Here is a 14,976-nt window from a genome sequence, read left to right as displayed (position 1 = left end):
ACTGCCCTTCCAACTGAAAAATGTCAGGATAGAATCAAAATATTAGGTAAAGACAGAGAGATGCCCCATATTCCATTGCAGTTTGCACGGCCTCCTCAGCGTGCCTCTCCGCGGACCTATATATTTTATGCATAGCGTGGGTGGTGATGATGATGATGATGATAGAAACCGCTGTGGCGCATACAGTTGAATGCTGGTATTACACTCACTGAGGGACACGAAGAAGTCAAGTCCGATGGGATTTGGGAATCTCAAATACAAATCGGGATTGGAATAAAAAATGCATTTATATTAAACAATACAGAATATACAGCACTTCTTGGGGTCTGTAGGGTAAGCACTTATTCCCTCCCCCCTGAACATTTATGGAGATGTATGGGCCTTTTAAGTCAGTGATAAAAGTGTCTTTCAAGGATAAGTGAGCTCCTGCACTGATTATTATAGTTCAATATTCAATATTTGATCACCAAAACCCCCCAAAAAGCATAAAAAGGGGGCCCCCGCCAGAAAAGGCCCCTTAAAAATCATGCTCGCTACGCGCGCACGGTTAATATATACCCACAAGTGTAGTGCCCTTTTCAGCCTTTGAGCACCTGCCCCTCTAAAGTCCTGTGCACGTCCCTGCTCAGGTGTATAAAGGTCTATTGGATCATGTCTCCTGCACCCGTAGCTACTAGCTACAACCACTTAATGGCGAGGCTCTCACCCACATTCATTGATTTTCTCCCCCTGCTCTCTCTACCATGATTTCAGAATACCGGAAGTGTGGGCGGTTGGGTGGCGCAGCGGACATTGCGCTTGTCACCAACGCAAGAGACACCGGTCTCGAATCCGGCTGTCAGCGTTGCCTCCGGCTTGGGCCGGCCGTCATACCGACTCAATTGGCAGAGTCAGCGGGAGGGGAGTCGATGGGTGGTAGTCTGGTCGCACACATCTACATAGAATGAATCCCTCCTGATTCTCAAGATCTACGGAGAGTAAATGCCTTCAACTGAGGCTGATCCTGGGTCATACTTTGTGATTCTCCCTAACAGTCCATTAACACATTCCCGGCCATTGGGGGCCGTCTAATCTCACTCTATAAGGCCAGCATTTCAAAACAGACTTGCATTGTGCGTGAGGCTGTTTGTAGAGCTAAATCTATACTTTATTGTATTGCTATCTGTCCATTCTCATTGTCAATTGAGACCATAAACCGTCCCTTCAAAATGGCTTAAAGAAAAAATTCTCTCATCAATACGTTCTCATTTGATAGCGTCTTGAATATAAGCGTTATATGGGATTTGGATTTCCTGGAAGGCGAGATACAGGGCGCTAAGCTAATAACATTAAATCGAACAGCGTTTCGGCACTACAGAAGCTAGAGCTAAAACTCTAAATGCATATTGTCGGTATTCATGGTCCACCATGAATGCATGAAAGGGGGGGGGGGGGACGTTGTTTCTGATTATTGATTACCAATAACGGCGTTAGCCTCAGTAGCCACATTCGCTGATCGCCTGGTTGGCTATGATAACAAGGCCTGATCAGCATGTAATTTACGTGAAAAATATCTTACCGTGGGCCGGTTGGATCCCCAAAAGGATTTCCCAGTTATCGATTGCCATCTGGTAGATCGATATGTCCATTGGCTGATGATATATTCCTTTACTGCATAGTGAATTCGGCGTCGCAAAAGGTATTCCAAGCTACAGGCTACACGTATAGATTCCAGCTAACAGTAAACTCCATTCAAAGTATAAAAAAAAAAAAAAAAAAAAAAGCACCGTTCTGCCACTGCATTATCGAGACAGCGCCCCTACGAGGATCTGGCCGGTAATGCACTTTTCAGAATTCCAAGAGTGGGGTAAATCTGAAGTGCCGCTCGGTGACATTGAGTAGGTTATTAAAGGGGAACAATTTTACTATTTCTTTCACTATTTGGGCACTTTTACACAATTCCTGTGAGTCTATGGAACACCTCTGTAATTTTTTTTTTTTTTCTCATTGTTTTGTATTTCTAATCAAGTCCTCAAAAACAGCATTTTTCTACCTCAAGATCTCGAGCCGTTTTGAGCCTGGGCTCCAACCACTGTGTGCAGCTCATCATGTACCCGATGCCACACAGCCACATTATCATGCAGCAGTGTCTCTCTGACATCACAAATCATCACATTTTCAGATGACTCAGTTCAGTGAGGCTGAATATTGTGAGAGGAGAATTGGAAGAATGCGCCAATATGAGAATTAGAGACATGGATCATATTAATATAAGTTCACAAACAATGCTAAACACTGAAAAAGGCCATTTATAAGATAGTTCCCTTTTAATGACATTCACCCACCTCATCAGAGAGAGATAGCAGGGCCATCATTGGTACAGCAGTAGACATCCATAGTGTTAACTGGTTCCCGGATCCAACCACGGACAGGTTGTTTTGGCTTTTATTCCATTTTAAAGGGGAACTATCTTATAAATGGCCTTTTTCAGTGTTTAGCATTGTTTCCTAGCTATGTGAACTTATATTAATATGATCCATGTCTCTAATTCTCATATTGGCGCATTCTTCCAATTCTCCTCTCACAATATTCAGCCTCACTGAACTGAGTCATCTGAAAATGTGATGATTTGTGATGTCAGAAAGACACCGCTGCATGATAATGTGGCTGTGTGGCATCAGGTACAAGATGAGCTGCACACAGTGGTTGGAGCCCAGCCTCAAAACGGCTCGAGATCTTGAGGTAGAAAAATGCTGTTTTTGAGGACTTGATTAGAAATACAAAACAATGAAAAAAAAAAAAAAAAAAAAAAAATTACAGAGGTGTTCCATAGACTCACAGGAATTGTGTAAAAGTGCCCAAATAGTGAAAGAAATAGTAAAATAGTTCCCTTTAAAGGTGTTCCAAGGAAGCCATGTAAGACTACAATCTGAAGAGTGGATTGGAGCAGCATGCTACCTGAAGTGGGCCATGCTATAGAAGGTCGGCTGCTTGTAGAAGACGTCTCGCTTGGCGTCCACTATAACAGGGCTGTCCACAAAATTCTTGACCCAGTTTGGACCCCCGCCCTGGTCCAGAGCCAGGTTCCAGTCCGTCCAACCCACCACATAGTGGTTCAGGTCCTGAAGAGAGAGATAGAGACACACACACACACACACCCACACACACGTTCACTGGCAGGCAGGTGTCATGTTTCAGTGTTGAATTGGGTATCACATCTACATAAAATTAATCCCTCCTGATTCTCAAGATCTACGGAGAGTGAATGCCTCCCTCCATGCAAAATGAATGGAATGGAGTCAGGTTTCTTTTGCGAGAAAGAGAGAGAGAGAGACAGAGGGAGAGAGTGAGTGAGTGAGAAGGAAGAAAGAAACAGAAGGTCCAGCCCCAGCTTGCTCTAATTGCCTGCAGGCGGTTTGATTGATTGATTGATTGAAAACTTTATTAACAGATTGCAGAATGGGTACAGTACAGTACAGCTCAATACACACAATTGTTAAGGGGATGCAGACCAGAGAAAGACTTTTGTCTTGTTTACATCAGGGTCCCCCATTTTCAATTAATCATAACATATATGACATACATATTCTCATACAGATAGACAGTACTGCTACATCTATACATTTAGATTTACAAATACAGATTTACAGATTTACAAATACCAGATTTACAAATACAGTACCGTTTGTGATACAAAAAGAGAGTACCGGTATATACATTTGACGTAGAAACTGTACATTGTAGGAGGTTGGGTGGGGGAACTGTACATTGGAGGTGGTTGGGTGGGTGGCGTGGGGGGGTAACTGTACATTGGAGGTGGTTGGGTGGGTGGGGTGGGGGGGGGGGGGGGGGGGGGATGGGTAGGCGGGGTAACTGTACATTGGATTATCGACGAAACCTTACTTGGTCCCAAGAAGAGGGTCTTGTGTATTACTGGGTTAGGACATTTACTGTACATTGGAGGGGGTTGGGTTAGGACATTTACATTTATGCTATGTTGAGATCATATTTTCCACGCTAACGTTGCCTGCTTAATGTTCAAATCGGCGCCCGTTGATAACTTGGTAGGTACGCATGTCGTCATCACTCAGCTCATCTGTTGTGCTTTGTCATTTCTCATTATTAGCTCGCAAGGGACCTGTTGCACCCGAGCCCCGAGGAGGAGAAGAGGTGCCACAAGAAGAAACGTCTAGTGCAGTGCCCCAATTCATATTTTATGGATGTGAAATGCCCAGGTACGTTTGTTCGGTCCACGAGGCGAACGTTCATCTTTTTAGCGTCACATTCCTACGCGAGCTGTCGCTGATTGATTGATTGAAAACTTTATGAACAGATTGCAGAATGGGTACAATACAGTACGGCTCAATACATACAATTGTTAAGGGGATGCAGACCAGAGAAAGACTTTCGTCTTGTTTACATCAGGGTCCCCCATTTTCAATTCATCATAATATATATGACATACAGATAGACAGTACTGCTACATCTATACATTTATGACGTACCAGATTTGCAAATACAGTACCGTTTGTGATACAAAAAGAGAGTATATACATTTGACGTAGAAACTGTACATTGGAGGAGGTTGGTTGGTGGGGTTGGGTGGGGGGGTGGGTGGGGGACACTGTACAACTGTACAAGCAAAACTGTACATTGGAATATTGACAACCATACTTGGTCATTTACTGTACATTGGAGGGGGTTGGGTTAGGACATTTACAGGGGCCAGTTTCGAATTGCAGTCTCCCGTAGGTGTTCTTTGAGAGTGGTTTTGAAAGTGGGTAGTGATTCACATTCCTTTACAGCTTTGGGTAGGGCGTTCCACATTGATGTGGCATAATTACCTAAACGTGTTTAGTCCCTTATTTGAGCCGAATCTGGGTTTAACATGATTTGTGGAGCTCCCTCTGGTGTTGTGGTCGTGGTATTCACTGACCTTTGGGAAGTATTTTGACATGTACATGGGTACCTTGGTCGTGTAGTGTATCTTGTAGACCAGGCCCATTGCAAGTTGCTGTACTCTGTCGTCTACTCTAAGCCATCCTAGGTTGTCAAAGTGGGCAGGGGTGAGGTGGGTTCTAGGAGTCAGGTCAAGCAGTAGTCTGACCAGTTTGTTTTGAGATGTTTGTAATTTAGTTTTTAGCGCCTTTGAGGTGCTTTGGTACCATGAGGTGCAAGCATAGTCGTAGTACCCTTGAATGAGTGCTCCTGCCAGAGTCTTCAGGGTGTTCTTGTTTACCAGAGAGGAGATCCGGTACAAGAATCGAGTTCGTTGGTTGACTTTTTTTATTACATTGGATGCCATTTTGTCACAGGAAAGATTAGCCTCTAGGATGGAACCCAGGTAGGTCATTTCATCTTTCCTTGTGACAATATTGTCACCCACTGTAACTGAGAAGCCGTCGGTCTTGCTGAGTTTGTTATTTGAACCAAAGAGAATGTGGACGGTGGTAGAGTGTGTGTGTGTGTGTGTGTGTGTGTGTGTGTGTGTGTGTGTGTGTGTGTGCGTGTGTCGTTGTATAGTAGAGCACTGTTAAACCTGCAGTATGGCAGGCTAGCGACACACCCCTCTCTGAAACCACTCACAGCCGTGCCAAATACACAATGCCTAACAAAAATAATGGTTGGTTTCAGGTTGCCGACCGACCCTGCCGATTTAGGTGCGACCCAATATATTTTATGAGTTTTAAAAAAAAATTATATATTAAAAAAAAAAAAAAATCTGTTTTTTTTTTTTAGAATAAAGTTTCATATAAATCTTAGTCAAACATTTAGTATTATGGATATTAAACATGCTGGCAGAGTACATGCATCCATGTTGTTGTGAACATTTTAACCCTTTCACTGCCACACGACAGCCGGTTAACCCTTTCACTGTGACAATACAGAAGGTTAGCCCTTTACTATCACACAACCGACGGCGATGCTCCATCATTAGCATCATTAGCTCCGCATCCGCGGAGCTAATGATGCTAATGATGGAGCATCGCCGTCGGTTGTGTGATAGTAAAGGGCTAACCTTCTGTCGTGTGGCAGTGAAAGGGTTAATTAAATAAAGAAATTCCCTATCCATAGTCGCCGTGGGAAAGAATAAAAATAAAATAAAAATAAAATAAATTCCCTACCTACCCATGGCCAAACTGACAACCAACCTGAAACCAACTATTATTTTTGTTAGGCCCAATGCAAGTGGGTTGAATGAACAATGGAACACGTCCTCCACGTGGTCTGTAACCTGTATGATGTCATGGGCGTACTGCTCAGCCCTCTCCCAGCTGCCGAGCTTCACCCCTCTGTCTGACGGGCTCCAGCCGGCGCAGGCCTCGGTGCCAAACAGGTAGTACTCTGGGTACAGGTGGTGGGTAGTGCCCAGGCTCAGCTCCGGCGGCACAAAGCCGTCCAGGTACCAGTGGACCGCCACCCCGTGGATGTATCGCCCTGCGTCCACGTCGTTGAGGACCTGGGAGGGGAGGGGGTAAAGATCATGATATGTTCATGACACCCTCTTCACTCTCACTGACACCCTCTTTACTCTCTCACCACTTTGGCCCAGTGAGGCAGCAGCAGGCGGTTGTCATCCAGGATGAGGACGTGTGTGTCGGCGTGTGAGGAGGCGTGCAGGGCGGGGCCCAGGTCCATCGCCACCCAGTCTCTCTGCTCCTCGGGAGTGAAGCCCAAAGCCTGGAAACTTTTGAGTGGGACAAACACATTAAATTAATGTCCAAATCTATAATACGTGCCTATGTAGAAATGTAAGAGCCATGCAGATACTAAAATCTATACTTCCTATGTATAAAATGTAAGGGCCATGCGGATACTCAAATCTATACTTCCTATGTATAAAATGTAAGGGCCATGCGGATACTCAAATCTATACTTCCTACGATATGTAGAAATGTAAGGGACATGCAGATACTAAAATCTATACTTCCTACGATATGTAGAAATGTAAGAGCCATGCAGATACTTGAGATTGACATTTACAAGTCTTGGGAGAATGACTTGCGACTTTGGTTTGAATGATGAATGATTGCAGTACAAGGAGAGACCTGTAGCCCGTCATCCGTCCTGCAGTGGGTTCGTTCCCTGTGGTCAACGCCCAGAAGGACAGATTGTGTTTGGCATATTCCTCTAAGAACCTAACAGGAAGGAAACATAAGGAGATCGGTGAGTCTTGTATTGTGTTGTGTTTCCAAGCCTGGAGAAAGTCTATACAGTACATGTGGTCACCTGATGTAGTATTGAGCCCAGGTCTTGTGCTCCTTGCCCCCAGGCTGCCCCTTCAGGGAGCCCTTTCCTATTAGTGCACCGTTGGTCTTCAGCCACGCAGGGGAGCTCCAGGCACTGGCAAGCAGAGACAGAGGGCGAGGAGAGAGGGCCTGGGCACGCTGTAGCAGAGGGATCTGAGAGAGGAGAGAGACAGACAGACAGAGACAGAGAGAGACAGAGACAGAGGGGAGAGAGAAAAGAGACAGACCGAGAGGAGAGACAGAGGAGAGGAGAGTCCATTAAAATAGGTTCATGTTCAGCTTAAAGGAATCTGAATAATACCTGGAACTAGTTTGTTGTTTGTTGTCATCAGCTAATGTTATGCTAGCAGGCATTATGGTTGCTAGCGCATAAGGTTGCATAAGGTTTGCAAACAGTGAATATGATCCAACAGTATGTTTAACACAAGTTTAGGTAGCTATCCAGCTACATGACCACCCCCCAAAAAAATTAAGAATTCCCGCTCACTGGCAGTCAGCAGCAGATTCAAATAGCAAGTTGTGTGGTACTTTACTACCACCCGGTGGTGTTCTGAGGACACTGCACTTCCAACCAAATCATTAACACATTCGGGGCCAACCACGTATATATACGTGTTTCGGATCCAACGCTTGACGGCCAACCACGTATATATACGTGGCAAGGTTGTTTTGGCTTTTATTCCATTGTAATATCCTACTCAATGTCACCGAGCGGCACTGCAGATTTACCCTACTCTTGGAATTCGGAAAAGTGCATTACCGACCAGATCCTCATAGGGGCGCTGTCTCGATAATGCAGTGTTCCCTGTTACAGACCGGTGTTTTTTTATTTTTGATTATGATGGGCTTTTCTGTTAGCCTAAAGCTATGCGTGTAGCCGATGGCCTGGAATAGTTTTTGGGACGCTGAATTCAGTATGCAGTAAAGGAATATATCATCAGCCAATGGACATATGGATCTACCAGATGGCGATCGATAACTGGGAAATCCTTTTTGGGATCCAACCGGCCACAGGTAAGAGCGATTTGACGTCAATTACAGCCCGATCGGGCCTTGCTCTCATAGCCATCCACCCGGTCAGCGAATAAGGCTACTGAGGCTAATGCCGTTATTGGTAATCAATAATCAGAAACGACGTCCCCCGCCCCCCCCCCTTTCATGCATTCATGGTGGACCATGATACCGACAATATGCATTTTGAGTTTTAGCTCTAGCTTGTCTATAGCCGAAACGCCATTCGATTTAACGTTATTAGCTTAGCGCCCTATAACTCGCGTTCCAGGAAATACCCCAGAACATTCTGCTATAACGTTCATATTCACGACGCTATAAAATGGGAACGTATTGATGATTTTTTATTTTTATTTAAGGCATATTGAAGGGACGGTTTATAGTGTCAATTGACAATGAGAATGGACAGATATCAATAATATAAAGTATAGATTTAGCTCTACAAACAGCCTCACGCACAATGAAAGTTTGTTTTGATATGCTCGCCGAGTGGGATTAGACGGATCCCAATGGCCCCGAATGTGTTAACACGACAATAAACACAAATGGACTACCCAGCTCAGTGTTGTGATTTTGTTTTACTGTTATTTACTAACAAGCAAACCTTAGGCAATGCTAGTGACTATTTACATTTTTTATTTATTTATCCTTTATTTATCCAGGAATGTCCCATTAACACTTTAGTTGCCAAAGGACGAGTTTAGGCGTCCTTCCCTGCCATGCTCAAGTTGCCGAAGACGCCGTAACTCGTCTTTGATATCAATATTTCAAAAATCTGTGATCGGAATCATATTTCCTTTCCGGGGCCCTGAGACACAAGTGTGATCTCCTCTCAATCCTCTAGCGGTTCAAGACCGCCATCTGACTCAGTCTTCACACAGTGAACATCGATCGCTGCAAATAACTCGAAAAAACAACATGATTTGGACGTATATATTATTATACAACCTGGAAATGGACCGGGTATTTCAAATTTCATAATGGAAAACTGTCTACCCCACGCTGATCGCCCAACGGCCCGCGGAGACTGGGGTGAGTTTTAGCGTGTAATATTACCGTGTTCGACACTGATGAACATTCGACCCACATTAGATGAATGGTAAAACGTTGCCCACGGAATTATAAACGCCCCCTCGCCCATCCGGTCAACATCAGATGACGTGTAGAAACTTCTAGAAGTACGTCCAATTGAAATTTTTGATCTCGCACAGATTCCTACCAAACTGTATTTCATCATCAATATAATGCATTTGGGGCTATAAATCACGTTCTGGAGAAAGCTGCAGAAAGAGATGAAAACATACTTATACTTTAGATCATATTTTAGTATGAATATGTGAATGAAAAAGTTTAACGTTGCTACACCATGAACAATACATATAGGACCTTGAATGGGCCCTAATAATGGCAATCTAGCAATAGAATTTAAAAAGTTATAGCCCTGCAAAGAAGGGGAACTTCTCCATGTTAAATAGAGCTGGCAACGGATGGTATATCATGAATTTAACCTTAGGCAATCAAAGTGTTAAGATACAATATCTCTTCTTCCAGGGAGTCCCTGGACATGCAGGATATTATGTAGCGAGTCAACACAATGCGCATTCATTCAGAATGGTGATCAGTTTGGTGAGAATTACATAGTAGATGTCCATTATCAACTTTTAATGGACAGCTACCAACCAATAAGAATCGAGTATTCACCCAGGCCATGGTATGTTTTAGGTAAGTTTGCCTAACCTTCATCTTAGTGTCTTCGGGGGCCAGGGTGAAGTTATCCAGGTTGTAGTCTCCAGGTGTGTCAGAGTAGGTGTACAGACGAGTGGAGAAGTCACAGCTAGCCATGGGGACACGCACCACACTGTAGCCGATACCTGCAGGACATGAAGCACCCGGGGTGGGAAGGGTACACACAACTGCTTTACTAAAGTCAAAGTAGAAATACCCCAATAGACTATAGTAAATTGGTAAAAATCCTCCATTGAAAATTATACTTAAAAGTATTTGATATTGAATGCACTTAAAGGAAAACTCCAACATTTTGGGAACTTAGCTTATTTAACATCTTCCCTGGAGTTAGACAAGAAGATACATACCTTTTTTGTCTCTCTGCATGCATTAGGCTTAGGGAACGCCCGCACCGTTAGCGTAGCTTAGCTTCATCACTGGAAGTGGGTCAGACCTTTACCCTGAAGTTCCCTACAGTCACGAAATACACTCCAAATACAACTCTAAAACGTTCCTGTAAACATGTTGTGACCTGTGTATTTACCACGTGGAGAAATAAAAAATAATTGAATTAGACATTTACGCTTTCTAAGCAAATATACTCTGAACTATTTTTTGCCGAACCACTCCTCTCTGGGCTCAGTGATTTCACGTCACCAGTGCTACTTTCGAACGTGTTTGTTTACATTTTCATTTCATTCAAAGGATCCGAACCGATTGAAGTTTATGGATACCATGACTGTGAAGTTTATGGATACCATGACTGTGGTAAGTTTTCATTTATGTTTTTAGATGGAAGGCTGTATTCCATCTGTCTAACGTTAGCGAATATTGTGAGATTGATGAATAGGACAGTCACAACGTTGCTGGACTATCGACCTAGTTAGCCCCTTTCATGACTGCGATGCACGGCTACAGGGTTTGGGCGAGTGAATCCACACTTGTGGTATTATTATAACTAATTTATTGTGTAATGCTAGCCCCTTACCACAGTCATGGTATCCATAAACTTCAATCGGTTCGGATCCTTTGAATGAAATGAAAATGTAAACAAACACGTTAGAAAGTAGCACTGGCGAGGCGTGGCTAGGCGAGCAATGGAGTAACACACTGTTTATTCTAGCTCCCGTCGAGCCTCTACTTATTTTTATTTTATCTTAATTTAATAAGCTTACGGATTTACAAAACTTAGTGAATCTTACTCGGGGTACATTTGCTCAAACCAATGGTCATTGTTTACACGGACAGATGGCATCAAACCTACACAAATACAGATACGTCTCGACTCCAAGTAGGCCTGAAAAAGCCTCAACATCCATTTCTGGGCCACCACCGTCCACACCGTCAAAGATGTCCGGCGTGGATACCACAGCCTTAAAGGCGGAGATTCTCCTCGTGCTGAAATCGGAACTCGCAGAGATAATACAATCGGAATTGAAAGGTGCACTTTCCAAAGAGTTCGACCTTATCAGAAATGATTTGAAAGTGATGAATGAGGAAATGCGAAGCTGTATAGCGGCACTGCGTGTGGACATGAACAAAATGGAGGCTACAGTTAAAGACGTGGAGGGTGGTCTCTCGAGGTGGTCGGACGAGGTGGTAACGCTACAAACCACAGTCGAAGACTTAAAATCAGAGATGGCGGGTCTCAGAGGGAAGTGTGAGGACATGGAAGGAAGAATGCGGAGGTGCAACGTGAGGATAATTGGGGTGGCTGAGACGGAAGACTCGAGTTCCACTGCGTCGGTCTCAAAACTACTGAGAGACGTGCTACAAATGGATAATGAAGTGCTGGTAGACCGCTCGCACAGAACACTGGGGCCGAAGAGGACGGACGGAAAGCCACACACACACACAAAGCCTCGTGCTATCGTGGCTAAACTCCACTACTACCAGGACTGTGTCTGGGTTTTGAGCCGGGCGCTCGCTCAGGCCCCAATACAGTTCAACGGAATGCCTATTGCGATCTTCCCCGACTATGCCACGAGCGTCGTGAAGGCCAGGGCTGCGTTTACGGAGGTGAGGAAGCTTGTAACAAGCTTGAAATAATAAACAAACCTGTTCAGCTATAAAGAATGAGAGTACTGGAACAGTGTTACATTCAAAGTGTTGTATTAATCAAAAAGAGGATCAAAATAAATGGGGCACACCATAGCAACGTATGGAACAACAAAAATCATCTCAAACCAATAAGAACGGTCCTGTCAGCTTTACAGTCCATTAGCCCCAACATAAATGTTACCATGTATATTTACCATATATAATGTACCGTGTATGATGTTACCATGTATGTTTACCATGTATGTTTACCGTGTATAATGTTACCATGCCTATGTTACCATGTATGTTTACCATGTATGTTTACCATATATAATGTACCGTGTATGATGTTACCATGTATGTTTACCATGTATGTTTACCGTGTATAATGTTACCATGCCTATGTTACCATGTATGTTTACCATGTATGTTTACCATGTATAATGTACCGTGTATGATGTTACCATGTATGTTTACCATGTATGTTTACCGTGTATAATGTTACCATGCCTATGTTACCATGTATGTTTACCATGTATGTTTACCATGTATAATGTACCGTGTATAATGTTCAGGCCTACCAGACCATGCAGCCTGCATGGTAATTAGTAGTGTCCAATAACACTCAAACCTTTGAGTGTCCAAAAGGTGATAAGTCCTGGGTTGATCCACATCTTAGACAAGGAAAGGAAAAAGAAGTAATCCACTGGGAAGCACCACTGCAGCTGACCTGTCCTTGGTTACTGAAGAATCTTTTAGGAGGCCTGCAAAAATCCCTCCTTCCTCTCTCAATAGCAGTAGCAAACAAAACTACATGAGGCCATGATTCCAATCCAAGATGGCCCCCTGATGGTTAGGACCGCCCCTAACCACACCCATACCTGGAATCTTAAAGGGGAACTATCTTATAAATGGCCTTTTTGAGTGTTTAGCATTGTTTCCTAGCTATGTGAACTTATATTAATATGATCTATGTCTCAAAATTCTCATATTGGCGCATTCTTCCAATTCTCCTCTCACAATATTCACCCTCACTGAACTGAGTCGTTTGAAAATGTGCCTATATGTGATGTCATATAGTCACTGCTGCATGTTAATGTTCAGGCGAACACGCCGCTGCGCAGTGGTTTAGGAGCCCAGGCTCAAAACAGCTCGAGATCTTGAGGTAGAAAAATGCTGTTTTTGAGGACTTGATTATAAATACAAAACAATGAATAAAAAATATATATATATTACAGAGGTGTTCCATAGACTCACAGGAATTGTGTAAAAGTGCCCAAATAGTGAAAGAAATAGTAAAATAGTTCTTAAAGGTCAAGTGACCCAAATATGCTGACATTGGCATACATTTATCAACACATTGACATCTTCTTCATAAAGTAACGCATGTTACAAGCTACTACGCGGTCGTGAGGGCACCCGGTACGGCATTCTTTTTCCAGCCCGACTTCGCATCACGCACGGGGGAAAAGATAAAGAGTTCATCGATGCAGGTGAAGCAATGAGCTACGTAAGAAAGAACATTGTACACGCTGCAGCGGGTGAGACCACATAGAAAGAGAGATTTATCTGTGTGTACGTGCTGCTTGTGATATGCAGGTGATGTGAACAATGTATCATATTAACTTCAACAGGACAATATATGTATAGAGGCTACTGTAATGTCTACTGTGTGATCATCTATGTGTAGCATCATCTGCCTAGCATTGAGAGGACGCCACTGGACACCATAATCAAGCTAAGTGACTCACCGATCTCCAGCAAATTCATTGCCCTCTACTTATGATGTACAGGTGATGTGAACAGTGTATAATTTTGGCCCCAATAGGACAATGTGTGTATACACATAGACATATGAATATGTACACACATGCTCACACCTACGATGACACACGTGCTCGCACACCTAATGGATGCACTAGAGATTCTAGATGTACCACACACACGTGGGCGCATATTACGCGCATGCACAGACACACATGTAGACGCACATACACGTTTACACATTATACAGATACGGGGGCATGGACCCACACACTCACGCCTACACACCCATACGCTTACACCCTGGCTGTGTCCGATACATCCATACACACACACATAGGTTCACGTGCATGCAACTGCACGAACACTGAAGGGCATTTGCCCAGGTACACACCCATTTGTAGACGCATGGACACACGCACACTCCCACACCTCTTCCAATGTATTCTATATCACCCAATCAGGCACCCTTTTTTGTGTTTAACGGGGCATGTTGGTTGCCCTTGCTCGGGAGTAAGGTGCTCTGCCTTATTTCAGGGCCTGCTTGATGTGAGGTTGTTAATGTTAATATATTATTGTTATGCTTACCGTTTACCGTTGCCAGTGCCACCTATATTACCTTACCTGATTGGGTGTATCCCACTGGGCAGCTGAAGACCTTATATAATACCAAGATCCGAGTAAAAACTTTTACTCTTACTTTTCTTTTCCTTCTCTTTATTATTTTCTTTTACCTAAGGGGCTCGACGGGGGCCTGAGCGGCTGGCTCCATAGGTAGAACACCTCCAACACAAGCACATTATGTGTGGATTAGTTTCTGAAGGGTATTTTGGGCACCTTGTTTTTTATAGGTGTCAGGGGAGGGGGGGGGGGGGGGGGGGTTACCGGACTTGTACATTCAACATGCTTAACTGATCAGATGTCTGTTTTGCTTTTCACCTGCAGTTGTGCTGAGCTCTCTATAGGTTCCAGATGCATGGCCTCTCTCATCTACTATGATCGACACGGGTGATACAATGGGGCTGGAAGGGTGCTCTGTCAATTTCATGAGTTGGAATGTTAAATCACTCAACCACCCAGTAAAGCGTAAGAAGATACTTACACATTTAAAACAACTCAATGTAGACATAGCGTTTTTACAGGAGACACACTTAAAAACTGCGGACCATGCTCGGCTGAGGGGGGGTGGGTGGGACAGATGTATCAC

The 14,976-nt window shown here is 43.8% G+C and overlaps 1 protein-coding gene across 3 annotated transcripts in view; it reads right to left on the bottom strand.

Moving 5' to 3' along the window:
• Positions 1-14,976, bottom strand: part of gba1 (glucosylceramidase beta 1) — a 32,892-nt gene that overhangs the window by 4,013 nt on the left and 13,903 nt on the right. For all 3 annotated transcript variants that reach the window (XM_084336534.1, XM_084336533.1, XM_084336535.1), the window contains exons 5-10: positions 9,978-10,111; positions 7,210-7,382; positions 7,029-7,118; positions 6,520-6,667; positions 6,215-6,439; positions 2,938-3,101 (exon numbers count right to left, since the gene is read on the bottom strand). In XM_084336534.1, the coding sequence (XP_084192660.1) occupies positions 2,938-3,101; positions 6,215-6,439; positions 6,520-6,667; positions 7,029-7,118; positions 7,210-7,382; positions 9,978-10,111 (934 nt within the window). The remainder of the gene's footprint in view (positions 1-2,937; positions 3,102-6,214; positions 6,440-6,519; positions 6,668-7,028; positions 7,119-7,209; positions 7,383-9,977; positions 10,112-14,976) is intronic.

Source organism: Notolepis coatsorum (assembly GCF_963971535.1).
Source record: "Notolepis coatsorum genome assembly, chromosome: 19".
Lineage (NCBI taxonomy): Eukaryota > Metazoa > Chordata > Actinopteri > Aulopiformes > Paralepididae > Notolepis > Notolepis coatsorum.
This window is presented reverse-complemented; position numbering and strand designations above follow the sequence as displayed.